This window comes from Sminthopsis crassicaudata, chromosome 3 (genome assembly GCF_048593235.1).
Source record: "Sminthopsis crassicaudata isolate SCR6 chromosome 3, ASM4859323v1, whole genome shotgun sequence".
NCBI classification, from domain to species: Eukaryota; Metazoa; Chordata; class Mammalia; order Dasyuromorphia; family Dasyuridae; genus Sminthopsis; species Sminthopsis crassicaudata.
Genome location: NC_133619.1, coordinates 556,445,043 through 556,461,510, shown reverse-complemented (window position 1 = coordinate 556,461,510; position 16,468 = coordinate 556,445,043). Strand labels below are relative to the sequence as shown.

The 16,468-nt window shown below is 32.4% G+C and overlaps 1 protein-coding gene across 3 annotated transcripts in view; it reads right to left on the bottom strand.

The window, feature by feature from the left end:
* Positions 1-526: 526 nt before the first annotated feature.
* Positions 527-16,468, bottom strand: part of CCDC83 (coiled-coil domain containing 83) — a 63,955-nt gene continuing 48,013 nt past the window's right edge. For all 3 annotated transcript variants that reach the window (XM_074304647.1, XM_074304646.1, XM_074304645.1), the window contains exons 8-11: positions 10,193-10,314; positions 3,553-3,620; positions 3,014-3,222; positions 527-863 (exon numbers count right to left, since the gene is read on the bottom strand). In XM_074304647.1, coding sequence (XP_074160748.1) covers positions 699-863; positions 3,014-3,222; positions 3,553-3,620; positions 10,193-10,314 — 564 coding nt within the window. In that variant the 3' untranslated portion in view covers positions 527-698. The remainder of the gene's footprint in view (positions 864-3,013; positions 3,223-3,552; positions 3,621-10,192; positions 10,315-16,468) is intronic.

The window sequence follows — 16,468 nt, the reverse complement described above, 5'->3', positions numbered from 1 at the left end:
TTTTCTTGCTATGTTTTGTACACTTCTGGGCTGGATGAAGTCATGTATTGAAATTTCTTTTTGGATGTTTTTTGATCATTTAATTTAATGCTGCTCTCTGATAATTTTTATTAAGGGAAATAAGAGATTAAATGAAATAACAAATATAAAACTTTGTAGAATATAAGACTCTCTAAATATGACGCTTTCCCCCCCCAACATCTAGGTTCCATCAAACAACAATGGGATCTTATAACATGCTATTTTTGGACATCTACCTATTATTGTTCTATATTTTCCTGTGTAAGAAATTTTATTTTAAGGGTATGGTCTATATTTAGACCAATGCAGTACAACTCTACAGAGTACTAAGGGGGTAGGGGAAAGGAGAGAAAAGAAATAAACATTTATAAACTATCTATTATGTGCCAGGCATTATACTAAGCATTTTACTAATAATATCCTATTTGATATTTAAAATATGATTTTAGTTTGGTATTAAAAATATTCTTTCACTTGTGCCATTCACACACCAAGAAATGAAAAGTTGAATAGTTGAAACTTTTATTTTAAGTATAATTATGATCTTTGAAAAAACCAACTTAAGCAATATTTTTAAAAATTGGCTTGAAAGTAGGTTGAAGCTTCAACAAACAATGAATTTATAAAATCTATGATCTTGACAATGGAAAAGTGTTTTTTTTTTCACCTGAGAGTCTCTAGTCTTTCAAAGAACAGATCATCTTATATGTGATGGTATTCCCTGTTTCCCCAGCATCTAGCCAGTCTTTTTTGGTCATTTCTTTCAGTCCTTCAAGAATAGGCTTTTTCTGTCCTTCTATAGCCATAAGTTTCACCTCTAGTGGCCCCAGATCAGTATATTCCTGTGGTGACAAGAGAGAGAAGGAAAGACAAAGGATTGTTCATCCAACTGAATAGCAAACATAAGATGGATTAAGGGATGAAGTTTCTTTGGAATTGAGTTGACCCTTATCTGAAATGTTGTGTAACCATTCTGATGGATAAAAATGTTTCTTCCTCTAGTAATTCTCTAATTCCAGATGACTTCAAATCATATATACTTATGGCATGTAATTTGTTTTTTACTTTTAAAATTCAATTTTTTTTCTTTGAAATTTAAATTCTACCTCTTCTACCTGCCTTGGCCTTCATTTCCCATGCCTCCCCAGTGAGAAAGCAAGGAAAAAAATCTGTTATAGACAATTATAGTCAAAACAAATTCCTGCTTTGGATATATAATAATTTTAATATCAAGGTTATTAGGATACACACATGTATATATAGTCTTAATGCAATTTTTATATGATAAATAGTTCTTAAAATAGAGTTGTATTCTGTTCATATATAGAAATGGTCTGGAATTGTAAGAGTCTGTTACCTTTACTTTACATATATGGCCGTCTCTTAAGTACTTAGTTATGTTTTGTTAAGAAGAAAAAATGGTACCCAACAAATTTAGCTTGCTACATTCATTTCCTATCCCAGAAGTTGATCAGAAATACAATAAACATGGGTTCATTATTATCTAAAACTTTTAGTTTTAACAAATATTTTCCTCACAATTCTGTTAGGTAGAGAGTGTAAGCATTATTTCCCCTGCATTATACATGAAGAAATGGAGGCTCACAAGGGGTTATCTAATTTTCCCAAGCTCACATGACTAGTGAGTGCCAAAGATGGGACTGACACATTCCATTTTCATCTATCTAAATCTTTTCCTTCCTTCATGAAGACTCTCCCAGGTATAAATTTTTTTCTCTTTTCTTTGCATCACAATTATTTTTAAAATCATTCTTTTCTCACATTAAATATAAGTACCTTGAGTCAAAGACCATGTTCTATCAGCAATTCCTGTTATGGAACTTCTACATAGTAGGTGCTATAAAAATGTTAATTGTTGAATTGAATCCAACAATTTGAGCAAACTATGTATGTATAGGAAAGAGGCTCTTTTTTTCAGAATAATGTATGTAAATGGAGGTTCAATTTTGCTTTTATTTGCAAATTCTTTAGCATTATCTCCTAAAAGTTGCTTTTCTTAGAGTGCTCAGAAAATGTAATGGATAGCAAACCAGCTCTGAAACTAGGCAATACAGGAATCTAGTCCTGATTTTGTCATATCCTAGCTATATGACTCTGGACGAGTAAATTGAATTCTAAGTAATTCTCTAAAACTGCAAATTGTAGAAAAAATGTTGATCTGTATTCGCAGGGGGAAGTTTCTGAAAATAAATAAAACCATGGCTTTTATACTTATCCTTTTTCTTGTAGTAGTTTTGTAGCAGGCATAGCCTCTTTAAGAATCCTTCTCTGATCTACCTTTGGGACAAGATATTCTTAGGGGAAAAGATCCGTATCTGAGCCAGTTTAGGCTGTACCCAGCCCCCAGCTGGCCTGGATTTTCAGTCCCCTCTGGTCAAACTAGTTTGGACTTGCACCCAGCCCCCCCACCGGATCTGAGCTGGCTTGGATAACCCAACCCCCAGCTATCTGAAAAGCCCACCAAAAATCTGGAATCCACCCCTTACTTCTTCAAGCAGATAAAAAGAACAAAGCTAGAATTATCTTTGGTCAGAGAGTTGAAAGATGCCAGCCAAGATGCTTACATCAGAGATTCTCTGTCCCCACTGCTTTCAGCGTATCTCTTCCTCTATCTAATGCCTTTTACTAACCAGACCTTAACCTTGCTTCAAATCTGGCAATAAACATCTTTTTACCTATCTAGGTTTTCGGCCTGTAAATTCATTTATAGGGGATTCTCGCCGCCACTAGACCTGATTTAACTTTATAACCTTGCGCCAAATCCTAAGGGGGTTGCAGGAGAGCTCCATGTGACTCTCTGTACCCCGAATCCTGCCACTAGACCTCACTTAATCCTATTGAGGAATATACCTCATAATTAGGTATTTACTTCATTATCATTGTTACCTCATCATTTGGTTCATATTTACCTCATCAGTTTAGTCATCAAAAATGTTATTTTAAATTAAACCATAGTGTTATAAAGCTTTACCTTGAAATCCTTTTCATCTTCATATAACAAATAATTTAGATCAGAAGCACCAAATTCGATACATGGATCATGATCAGTCCCTTCTATACTTTTTTGCAACTCATTTATATTTTCCTCAGTATCTTCATAAAGAAAAGATAATCTTTTTGACAATGAAAGAAGTTCTGTTTCACTTTTTTTCATTAAGGGCTCTGATTCTAAGTTTGTTTCTGGGGGAAAAAATAAGACATGCAGTATTGTAAGTAAAAAATTTACATATGTTTATAAAGCTTTCAATTGTACACATATTAAAATGTAGAATTATTTGTCTACAATTGTCCAAACCCCCGGAAATTTTGTACAGAGGCTGTCTATAATTAATGATGCAACCACTTTCTCTCCAAATTATAATCTACTCATATCATCAAGCAAAGGGAACATAATTCTCTATTGTCAAAATCATTATGATTCTATGGACTTTTGAAAGTCTAGGTCGGTAAGTAAAATTTAAAACTATGGTTTTTATGGTTTTAAAATGAAACATCATTAAACAAACATACCTGGCTGTATTTCTTCAGGAAAATCTTTTTGTTCTCCTAGGCCAGCTGCTTGTGTAAGAAACAGAGGTCTAAAGGAAAAAAATAAGAAAGAAATTTGAACTGTGTTTTGCTAACAGGTACTTTTAGATATTTATTCATTAAAAAGTATTATATACTAATTATGTTCTAGGCTTTCAAATAGTTATGAAAAGAAATAATTTAGCAAGCAGTCATTAAAGATTTACTATGTTTGTTGATCAAGTGATCTATAACTGACTCTTCTCTCAAGTAGTTTATAAGGGGAAAAACACAAAAATATAACCTAAAGTAAAATATATCAAATGTGAGTGAAAGGAACTATGAGGAAGAAAATACTTTTACATTGAGAAGAGAAGGAAGACTTCATGGAAGAAAAGATATCTGAGTTGCATGTTAAAAGGAAATAAAGGAATTTGGTAAAGGAGAATATTTTTTCAAGGAATGAGAGACAACAAGAATACAAGCTTCAGAGGCAGGGCAGGACAAAAATAAAGCATTTTGAGTAACACAATTTAACTATGTGAAAGGAAATATAATAAAAACTTCTAAAGAGTTTAGGATCAGGGATAGATATGCTATTCATATGCAGTAGGGAAAAATTGGAGGTTTGAGTAGAGTAAAATGATTAGCATAATGATTAGAGAGGTTGGAGCAAAGGAAGGTTATACTGGTAGACATGCAAAGGACAGATTGGAGAAGGGATTGATAAGAAACAATTAAAAAGGAAAGGATCATCCTACAATTGGCCCTGATTTGGAATCTTTGCAAATAGAATGAAAATAAGGGGACAGAGTGGATCCAAAATGTTGAAGTGTTAACTCCAAAGAGAGTCAAGCTTCCTCACACCAAAACAACAACAATAAGAGAGACTTTCTGCCAAGATGGCTAGCAGGAGATAGAACATCCCGCTTTTATATGCTTACTCCAGGAAAATCCTGAAGTTGGCACTTTTAATTACACACCAGAACACCCTCTCCCCAAAGTCTTTGCTTTACTTTCCAGCTTTAATGAATAAAAATAATAGGTCATATCAAATAATCCCAATATCAAAGTCTAATCTGTATGTCAAAATCAGCAGCGTGCAGCCAGTGGAATACTTGGGGAAATTCCTACTCTGAATATATGGATGGATGTGCGTGTTTATGTATGTGTATATGTACACATGTATATACACACGTATGTATATACATATGCATAAATACATAGAGAGGAATCAAAGAGAAAGGTAATTGAACCAGAATCCAAAAAACCAACTGACAGAAAATGAGAAAAATTAGAGCACATATTTAATGAAATTGAAAAATTTTAAAAACAGTTAAAAGCTAAATCCAAGAACCATTTTAAAAGACTAGGAAAATTGGCAAATAACAAGGACAGAGCACTATCAAATCATTAAAATTTTATATTCTCCCATTTCATAGAATGCAAGCTTCTTGAAAGAAAGGATTTTTGTCTTGGTATATCTAATGTCTAGGCATAAGGAAGAAATAATACATATTAAAATATTGCAACCCAATCCAAACCAGTTCATTCAATCCAGCAAGCCTATATAGCTAGTATTGCTTTTGGTGAACAAGACATCAGGAACCCTGAGGAATAGGACAGTTTCTGAGTGCAATGGATCAGGGCCTCTTCAGAGTACTGGAGAGCAGTGACTGTCCCCAAATCATACCTTAGAAACAACAAAAACTTCCAAACCCCCAGAAAGCCCTGAAAGCAGCAATGCAAAACAAAACAAAAACAAAAACAAAAAGAAGAAGAAGAAGAAGAAGAGCATGTTCCCACCAGGAATAGAGACCAACTTTAAACATAAAGTTGAAAATCAAGAAATAGGACAGAAAATGAGCAAATAAGGAAAAGAACTTGATCATAAAAAACTTCTATGGAAATGAAAGACACAAACTCAGAAGCAGACAATTAAGTCAAAACAACTGACTTCACTGAAGTCTCAAAGAAAAGAAAATGTGAATCAGACAAGCTTAACAAGAATTCCTGGAAGAACTAAAAATTATTTTCAAAATCAAATAAGAGTGGTAGAGGAAAAATTTGTTAAATAAATTAGGACAAAGGAAGAAAATTATGAAAAAAAAAACAGCTTGGTAAAAGAATCATCAAAAAACTGAAGAAAATAATACCTTAAAAACAGAATTGTATATATATTGGATTTAACATATATTTTAAAATGTTTAACATATATTGGATTACTTGCCCTCTAGGGGAGAGGGTGGAATTAAGGAGGGGAAATTTTAGAACACAAGGTTTTGTAAGAGTCAATGTTAAAAATGTATCCATGCATATGTTTTGAAAATAAAAGGCTTCAATAAGAAAGAAAAAAATAGAATTAGCCAAATTAAAAAAGGGGTACAACAATCCACTGACAAAAAGGAATTTAAAAGCAGAATTAGCCAAATGGGAAAAAGGTACAAAAGCTCACTGAGGAAAATAATTCCTTAAAAATTGGAATTGAACAAATGGAAATTAATAACTCTGTGAGACATCATGAAACAATAAAGCAAAATTAAAAGAACAAAAATAGAAGAAAATGTGAAATATCTTATAGGAAAAACAATTGATCTGGAAAATAGATTGAGGACAGATAATTTAAGAATTATTGTACTACCTGAAAGCCATGATCAAAGAAAGAGACTAGAAAGAACCCTATTTCAAGAAAAAAAGAGAACTTCCCTTATATTCTAGAATCTGAGGATAAAGTAAAAAGAATCCACCACCAATCACCAGCCAAACAATATCCCAAAATGAAACCTCTTAGAAATCCAAATTCTAGAGCTCACAAAACAAAGAGAAAATATTTTAAACAACCATAATTCAAATAAAATATGATGAAGTCACATTCAGGGTCTCAGGAGAATGAGTAACTCTGACATTAAAGGAACAAATGATTAGGGATATGATATTCAGAAAGGCAAAAGAGTTGGGATTATAACAAAGAATAACGTACTCATTAAAACTAAATAAGTTCCTTCAAGGGAAAAATATGATTTTTAAGCATTCCTGATGAAAAGACCAGAGCTGAATTTAAAAATTGATCTTCAAATACAAGGCTCAAGAGAAATATAAAAAAGCAATCAAGAAAGAGAAATCATAAGGAATTCAAATAAAGTTAAACTATTTACATTTCTATATCAAAAGATAATACATGTGATTCCTAAGAACTTTGATTATTATTATGGCAGTCAGAAGAATTCTACATATAAAGGGAAAAGGAGTGAGTTGTTTGTGTTGCGATGATGTAAAGAATGGGTGGGAGAGAAAGAGAGGTGAATTAGAAAAAGGCAGAAGAAGAATGAGAAAAAAAGATTTCACATTAAAAGGCATATTATTAAACCTCGGTCAGATTCATATAAGACTATATGTAAACTTTGAAAAAGAAATTAAAATATTGGAATATTCAAAAAGGCAAAGGAAATTGAAATGAAATAATAATAATTTATCAAGTAACACTAAAAACACTTCTAAAGGGAAAAGAGACATTTAATATAATCAATAATCTCCAAGTATTCCTATTAAAAGATACATATTTTGCAAGGCACTAGACAAAAGAAATTTAAGAAAGGTGAATAAAATCAAACAGTTCAAAAGAGTTAAATAATGACTAAATGCATACATCTTAAAATAGAAAGAAGAGGCTGTCTTAAGGTTTGATGTAGGAATAAAGGGAGACAAGTTATAAATTTGAGTGTCAAAAAATGAAAAGGAAAAAAAGTATGGAAAAAAGAGAAAGTTTCAGGAATTTTTATTTTTTTAAATGGGTTATTCTAAGAGAAGGTTATTCATTTGCAGTGATAATGAACTAGGAATTTGGGCTAGGCAAGGAAAAAATAATTTAAAATTAAAAATAGAAATAATGTAATGATAGAAATAAAATGGACTGAGTAATAGACTGGAAATGAGGGAAGGAAGGAAGAAATTGAGAATAAAGGAAAAAATCTCAGGCAAAAAAGGGAGGAAGATAAATATTTTAAAAAGATTTGATGGAGGGAAAAACAAACTAATAATGAAGACCAATGGGACAAATTCACCCATAAAATACAGAATGGCAGAATAGATCTGTTTATAAGAAATATAACTAAAATAAAGATTTATTAAGTTAAAATGAGCAGTTGGAAGATAATTTATTATAACTCCAGAAAATCTAAGAAAAAGTAGAAATAGTGATCTTGAGCTCGAGTAAAAAATAGATATAGCTAATAGAGACAAGCAGGAAAAGCATCTTAAGCTTAGTGGCTCTAAAGATCATGAAATATATGGATATTAAATAGATATTCCCTGAATGGTATGGCATTTAAATACTTAAAGAACAGATTAACTGACTTAAAAGACCTGGAAAATAGGTCAATAATTTGGGCATACAATATGTCACTTTTAGACATATATATCAGAAAGATAAACTGGAAAGAAATTAATCTAGGCAGAATTTTGGAAAATCTAGGTCATCCTGAGTCTGAAGTCAATTCTCTCTCTAGTGCACCACACTGTCAGAGGTATAAAAATATATGAAAGATAAAATAGTTTTTATTACATTCAATGAAAAAAGCTTTCATATAAATAAAAACACTACACCTGGGTTGAGAAAGTAAAATCAGCAAAAACCTCTGTCTAAAATATTCCTGACATGTGTAATAACTAAGATATGTATGGAATTAATACATGTATATAATCAAGAGCCATTCCCCAATAAGTGAGTGGTGAAAATATATGAACAATTTCCAGATGAAGGCATAAAATTGATCAATAGTCACATAAAATATTCCCAAGTATTAATAAAATATGATATAAAAATCATCCATTTTAAAAGGGGAAGGAAAGCAAATAAGCAAATAAGAGTCAAAGCACGGGAGATTACCTCTTCTGGTTTTATTGAACACTGCGGTTCTATGCTCATACTAAATAAGATAGATGATGAATAAGATGTATTTAATATTCCTAAAGAACTTGCCATCTAGTTGAGGGAGAGAAAACATGCATATAAATAGAATATGAAATAGTGTTTTAAAAAATACTAGCAAGAGCCTGGGATTTGGAGTCAGGGTACCTGAGTGTTGATCTCAGTTTGGCCACCTACTATATATGTTATCATGGGAAAGTTATGGTCTCCCACAGCCTCAGTTTCCTCATCCATTAAATGAGGATAATGATAATAGAATAGCTATTTCACATGGTTATGAATTATTTTACTGAGATATTAAAATAGATGGGATACACAAGCAAAGAGCTATGCATTTCATTGATCAAGTGAGACAGAGAATCATGGAAAAAACAGCCCTTGAGCTGAATCTTAAAGGATATTATATTGTATTAGGACGAAAGTACTCAGGTACAAAGCCTCTAAATGTCCCTATTGTTGTTGTTTAGTCATTTCAGTCATACCTAAGTCTTCAAGACCCCATTTGGGCACAGATACAGGAGTGATTTGTCATTTCCCTCTCTAGCTCATTTTACAGATGAGGAAACTGAGGCAAACTGATGAAGTGACTTGCCCAGATAAGAAGGGCCTGAGGCCAAATATGAACTCAAGTCTTCTGACTTGAGGTCCAGTGCTTTTATCCAGTGGGCCACCTAACCATCCTTATGTATCTTTATGCCCAGATCCCTATTTTCTTATTGGTTTTTCACATATTACAAAAGTGCTTATATGGAATGTTTTGCTTATTATGAATTTCTGGTCAGTTGGTTATCTTGTAATTGCTATAATTTTATATTAATAAAAATATCCACATTGATTTGCTCAGTTTGCTTTTTCTTCCAAACTGCTGTAAGCATATCACTAATAAACTATATTTTTATTGTTTGATTTCTCACTATAATTCTGAATTCTAACTTTTCTTTTAGGATCCTAGTTTCTTTCCCAGGATGGAATAACAAAAACTGTTTTGTTAATTGCCAAAAATAAGTAGAATGCTCCAAGTCATACACAGTTTAAAAAAAATTTTCACCCAAATTCTGGAATGTTTAGTTTGAATATATTCCTAATCCTTAAACAAAACAAATAATTTCATGAAACATATTAGTTGGATCCACCTAAGACCACTCTGGAATGAAGATTTAATTAAGTCTTTCCACAAAATGCCTTTCTAGCAATTTTGCAGAATACTAATCTTCTTATAAAAGCTAAAATAACCACTGGCTTTGATGCTAACCCTTATAATATTTCACCAAATTGTGCATTGTACCAGTTATCTGTCTGGTTCACTTTAAAGCACAGTGCAGTTGACGCCAGTGTCATGAGTCTGATACATATGCGGGCTATTTAATTTTGCTCTATTTTAGGACCACAGGTTAAACAGAGACTAGCAGTCTTACTAATAAGTGCTTTTGTTCTCAAGAGGGTGAGGCAAAAGAATTAGTTTTTATCACCACAAGTAAAAAATCAACTAGATGTTCTCACCCTACTATGGTGAATCAATACTTCTTGCCATGCAAAGAACATTATTGTTTTTATGTCATTATTATCAAAATCATCATTCTCAACATCATCATCACTGTACCTTGCCTTCCACTTGGCTATTTCATTCTGAATAGACTTTAAAACTTAAATAGACTAACTTCACCTTCACAATAAAATAAACAAAACATTATTTCTAAATGAATTAATGACCCTCACCTGCTTATTTTTAGATCTGCAAGTCTGCAGTCGAATAATTGACTTATAAGCAGTAAGTTTTCTTCTTCCAGATGATGAATAGCATGTTCTAATTCTGCTACTTCTTTCTTATGAAGTTCAACCTACTCAAAAGGAGGAGAAAAATATCAATATATATCTGAATAATACTTCATATATTTATATAATGCATTATGTTTATGAAATAACTTTTCATTTGGTCCTCATAACAATGGTGAATTAAGTTAGTAGAGTATTAATATGTCCACTTTACAGATGAGGAAAAAAATGTAGAGAAGGTGACTTGTCTAAGGCTACACAACTAGGAAGAGGAAGAGTCAAGTACTGAAGGCAGGTCTTCTGACTCCAAGTCAAGTGCTCTTTCCATTAAATTTCTGTCTTCCTATTATACAATTGCTGTGAATTTTTCTAAAAGAAATTCATCTGCTGAAATAAAAGGTATATTAATCTCAGGGATAGGTGGATCATTCTTCACTGATTTCTGCATTTACTTTGATTACTTTAGGAAGAATGGATAGAGCTCTTTTCAAAATTATTTGTACAACATACATAGTCATAAAATTACAAAAGTCTCCTTCCCATAAAACTTGAACTAGTGTTTAGTGTCTACCCTGCTTTCCTCACCCCCTAATCTCCAAATTCTAGTGAATAAGACATATGTTTGGGGAAAGCAAGGATATATCAAGCTTGGGCATCTTTTTTAAAATGTAAAAATGGAAGAATTAAGCATGGACCTGGTCTGCTACAAACTATATGCAGCACAGAGGAATCTAGTAATGCCCTAAACCATTTATAACATTCAAAGTTTGTTGGTTGGTTTAGAAAAGTAAAAACCGTTAACCTCTCATCTTCTCTGTACAATGCAGTTGAGGCTTGTTTTTGTGGTGGGAAATTTTGAGTAGCATCAGATCTGATTTATGCAGTGAAATTGGAGAAAGTGAAGAGGTTTTCTGGAAATGGTATCTATAGTGACCTAAGTGAAGCCTCTTTTCCCCAGGTACCTGTCTGGGTTCAGAGATAGACTCTTCTTCCCTTTTTAAGCTCCTGAGTCAGGACCAAGAAATTCAACAAAAGAAAGGCTAAAATCAGGAACGAAAGGAGGTGTGTGAATTCATGTTTTGTTAAATTTTCTATATCTAACTTTGTGTGGCAAAACTAAATTCACATTAGTTTTTAGTATTCTTTCAAAATATCAGAGATTTTCAGCTGAAGGGGACCACAGAGATAATTGAATCAAACTTCTTTATTTTACAGTGCAGAAAACTGAAGTATACAAAGAGATTAAGTGACTTGTCCACAGATAAAAAACTAAATGAGAACGGATTTGAACTCAGATTTTTCTGACTCTAAATCAGGCACTCTACCTGCTGCATGCTGCCTCTGGTATGTAAGCATTATCCATGCCTTGTTGATCTTGTTGATTCCCTGAAGATAATAAAAATAGCTATATTTTTAAGCTGGATAAGTAAGCACAGCTAAATTCAAAGATGAAAGGGAACTTGCAGATACTGTGCAAACTCATTTAAATCAGTCTTCATCAGGTGTATTTTGATTATATCACCTTAAGAGCATAAGATCTTTGTTTTAATTAAATAATTCCACAAAGGTATTCAATGTTTCACTGTGGAGTGGAATAACTGTAGGTCCTTAAAATATAAATACATGGAACACAAACTCTGGTGGGCTTTACCAAAAAGCAATTTCAAGCTTTTTCTCAGAGATAGCTTATATATGCTATCTTCCTCTCTCTCTTTTCTCTTTTACAACATCTTTTTTTCTCCTCTTTTCTAGAAAAAAACAACTATGTACTTTGCTTCTAAGCTCTTCTAAACTCTGCCATCCTTTGAAGTGTGTCCAATTTTAAATTCACTGTTTCCATGATATAATCTATCCATCCCATCCTCTGCCATCCCTTTTTTTTTTTGTCTTCAATCATTCCCAATATCAGCATCTTTTCCAATGGATCTTATCTTTTAATTATGTGACTGAAATATTTCAGCTTCAGCTTCAGGATTTACCCTTACATTAAGTAACCTGAGTTAATTTCTTTAAGTATTGATTGAATTGATCTCCTTGTTGTCCAAGGGATTCTCAAAAGTTTGAACTCCGGTCTTCCTGACTTCAGGATGGGCTCTTATGCACTGAGCCACCTAGCCACCTTTCTCATGTTGTGTGGGTATGAGTTTTATATGTTGTATACAACATAGCTTCTTTTTTTCCAGACTGAAGAGAGTACAGATATGGATTTTTTATTTTTTAAAGCTTTTTATTTTCAAAACATATGCATGAATAATTTTTCAATATTGACTCTTGCATAGCCTTGTGTTTCTGATTTTCTCTTCCTTCCCCCCAGCCCCTCCCATAGATGGCAAGCAATCCAATATGTTATACATGTTAAAATATAACATGACTTCTTTTATTCTTTCTTCCCTATTCACATTTTCCTAAGAATTTTCATTGTCCATGACTATTCCCGCATAATTCACTTGAAGTTATTAGGTGATATTGTGTATGTTGATAATTGAGATGGTCTCATCATTTTTTTTTCTAAAACTTTCCCCTTTTGTCTCTGCAATGGAAATTGGGTCAGAGGCAACAATCATTTGCATAGTAGTCTTTTTGTCAATACTAATTGAAAACATTGCAAAATGGGATGAACAAAATGTTCTGTGATGTTTTTGTTGTTTCATTGGTTCTAGGGCCTCATCTTCAAAATGGCATTATAATTCTAAAGTGATGGCAGAGAAAGAGGATGGATGGACTCGCACAGGGGAAATGTTTTGGACAGTTCATGGGCTTGGATAAAGGTCTCTCTTTTTTTTTTTTTTTTTTTAACTGTTTGCTATGTTTAATATATTTGTTCCTTGTTACATCTCTTGTGACTTTGATGCTGGCAAGGGAAGTAAAGACACCTAAATGAGAGCAAAATATGTAAAATTTGATCATAAATATATGTTATACTCAAGAGAAATTCTGACTTGGAGGAAAGGAAGAGACATGTATAAGAAGATACCCATTATAATATAAATCTTAAGTCTTTGAAGGACTAGTACTGAGGTGATACACAAGACAGAAACAATTGGATCAAACTAAGAATATTTATTTTAGCTTTTTAGTAATCTTTTTTTAAAAGTCTGGGCTATGTGGAAGCTTTGACTTAAATACAATGTTTTTTTTAAAGATTTTGTATTGGTCTAGATTGCCATTTTTAACAACATTTAACATAGGACTAAAACATTGGTTTCCAATGTATTGTGTGTTATATGACCTGTGAAGGTCCTGGAGAGAAAAGTAGATTACTTATGCCAAGTGATTTTCCTAAGGAAGTACTATAGGATTAGAAGAATATAAAATATTCTGAATGAGGGGGAGTCCAAAAATGTAGGTGGATGTTTGACTTTATGGCAATTCTGTTTTATTTCCCCTTTTAGAATTGGAATATGGAAAGGATATGTCCACTAGTGGCAGTATTATCACTGGAATATAACGATAATAAAAGAGAGGAGATTTGTTTTGACTATAATCTTGGAAATGAGTCCTTTCTATTTTTGTCTCATTTTTTAAATACAGCATGTTCTCTAGCTGATATTTATTTGTTTTTAGCTTTACTGTTTGCATAGAAGCTGAGGACTTATTCCATAGAGACCTAGAGTCAATTGCTGTCTTTCTCAGTAGAAGCTCTAGTTGAAGGCATGAGTCATAAAAAGGGAACTAGCAAGAAGCCTCAAGGTTGGACCTGGTCCATGAGTTCATATAAACTTAAATAAAAGGTTCTGGGCCATGTGTGTGTCTATATGTCGATATCATCTATATTTATCTATATATGTGTGCATAGATATATATGCAAGGTATGTATATATGTATGTTATCTATAGATTGTGTTTAAATGCATGCATGCACTTTAATGTATATGAATAGATCAATATAAATATGGATGATATAATGTTGGATCCGTGATTTTATTAGTATAAGCATCTGTTGCTGAAGACATTTCCTCTACCAGGATGCAATGACATTTCTCTGCAGAATTGTTGATCACTGAAAGGTTAATTTTCCAAGTGTCACACAGACAATATGTGCTACAGACAGAACTGAACTTAGTCCTGATTTTGATAACTGAGGTTAATTTTTTATCTGCTCTGCTTTGGTGATTCTCAGTAGAAATGCATACATGTTCATATAAATATGCATTATCATACCAAACATGTTTTTTATACAAGCATGGATCATTATTGTAGATTTATATTTGTGTGTATAGACACATACATAAACACAAATGTATATAGATTCTTCAGATAGATAGTGAGCTGAACCAAGAATTGAATAGGAGAGGGGAGAATAGGAAACAGAAGAACATTTTTAGTAATCCCAAGATGTAGCTTGTGAAAGTCATCCTAATTCACATATCCTCTTAATGATCCTATTAACTATTAGTCATGGTATAACATCATTACCAATGAATCAAAATCCTGGTTAATTCAAAGTGATATGGAAAAATACAAGGTACTTATAAGCATTACCATATGTGGGAAAAGTAGTGTACCATAAATTATCAAGAGCATCTATGATAAGAAAAGAAAGTTGTTTGATCATGGAGTCAGATGGAAGGATCGTCAATGAGCATTCAAAGTCCCATAAAATATCAGAAGATTTTGAGAAAGACACACTGGATAGCTTCTCTTATAAAGGATTTATAGGAGGATATAGATGAGAAGAAATTGATGGGTTGTGATCTACTTAGTAGAGGTCATAGATACCTTTGATGAGGTCATAGATACATTGAATTGGATATATATATATATATAAAGAGTTTATGAGAATATACTGGCAAATTTTTAAGATTGGAAAAGAGATACTAAAAGAAAGCAAAATAACTAGTTACTATGGTAGATGGTGATAATAAGAAGTAAAGATTATAAGGGATCATTAAAAAGGGGAAAGGACCCACTTGGGCAACAAATCTTTTTATAATAGAAAGGAAATGAAAAATTGAGGAATGGCTGAATAAGTGATGGTATGAATGTAATAGAATATTGTTATTCTATAAGAAATGATGAACAGGCTGAGTTCAGAAAAGCCTAGAAAGACTTACATGAACTGACGATGAGTGAAGTGAGTATAATGAAAAGAACAATGTTCATAGTAACAGCAAGATTATGTGATGATCAACTATGATAGACTTGGCTCTTCTCAGTAAGATAGTGATCAAGACAATTCCAATAGCCTTGGGATGTAAAATGCCATACATATTCAGAAAGAGAACTATGGAGATAGAATGTGGATTGAAGCATACTATTTCCAACCTTTTTTTTTTTTTTTTTTTTTTTTTTTTGGTTTTTGGTTTTTCTTTCTTGTGGTTTTTTCCCCCTTTGTTCTGATTTTTCTTTCATAATATGAGTTATATGGAAATATGTTTGAAATGAGTATACATGTATCAGATTGCTTGCTGTCTTGGGGAAGAGAGAGGTAAAAGAGAGGAGAAAAAATTTAGAACTCATAATCTTACAAAAATGAATGTTGAAAATTGGAAAAAACAAAATACTGGTAAATGAAAAAAAAGTTGGCAAAGAGTTTTATATGTGTTATCTCCTTTAAAGCTCTAAAACAACCCTATTAAGAATGTACTATAGGTATTTGTTTTGTTTTGTATATGAGGAACCTGAGGCTTTGAAAAGTTATGTGACTTGTCAAGGGTCACACAAAATAGATCAGATATGAAATCTCCACTCATCTTTCTTGTAGGGAAAAAAAGAACAACAAATCTGGAGGAGGTATTGTCAAAAGGCAGATTACCCAAAGTGGATGATCTTGTACACATGTCACAAGTTTCCAAGAGGAGGACATATTAAAGTAACATGCTAATTAGCTACTATATTTGTAAGTCAGTGGCTGATTAATATTACATCTTTTTAAATCATTGGATTGAGGAAAAATAAATAATAACTATAAAAGAAAAACAAGAAGATTATGAAAAGAAAGTCAACTAGAAAAAGAGATCCATACTTGCCATCTAGGGGAGGGGGTGGGGGATAGAGGGAGGAAAATTTGGAACACAAGATTTTGCAAGGATCAATGTTGAAAAAGTATCCATACATATGTTTTGAAAAAAAAAAAAGGAAAAAAGACAGAAGGTCTTAGAGAAGAAAATGACTCTTTGAAAATTAGAATTGGGCAAGGGAGCCAGGGAAGTTATAAAAGACCAAGAAATAATAGAACAAAAAATAAAGAATGAAAAAATAAAAGAGAATGAGAGACCTC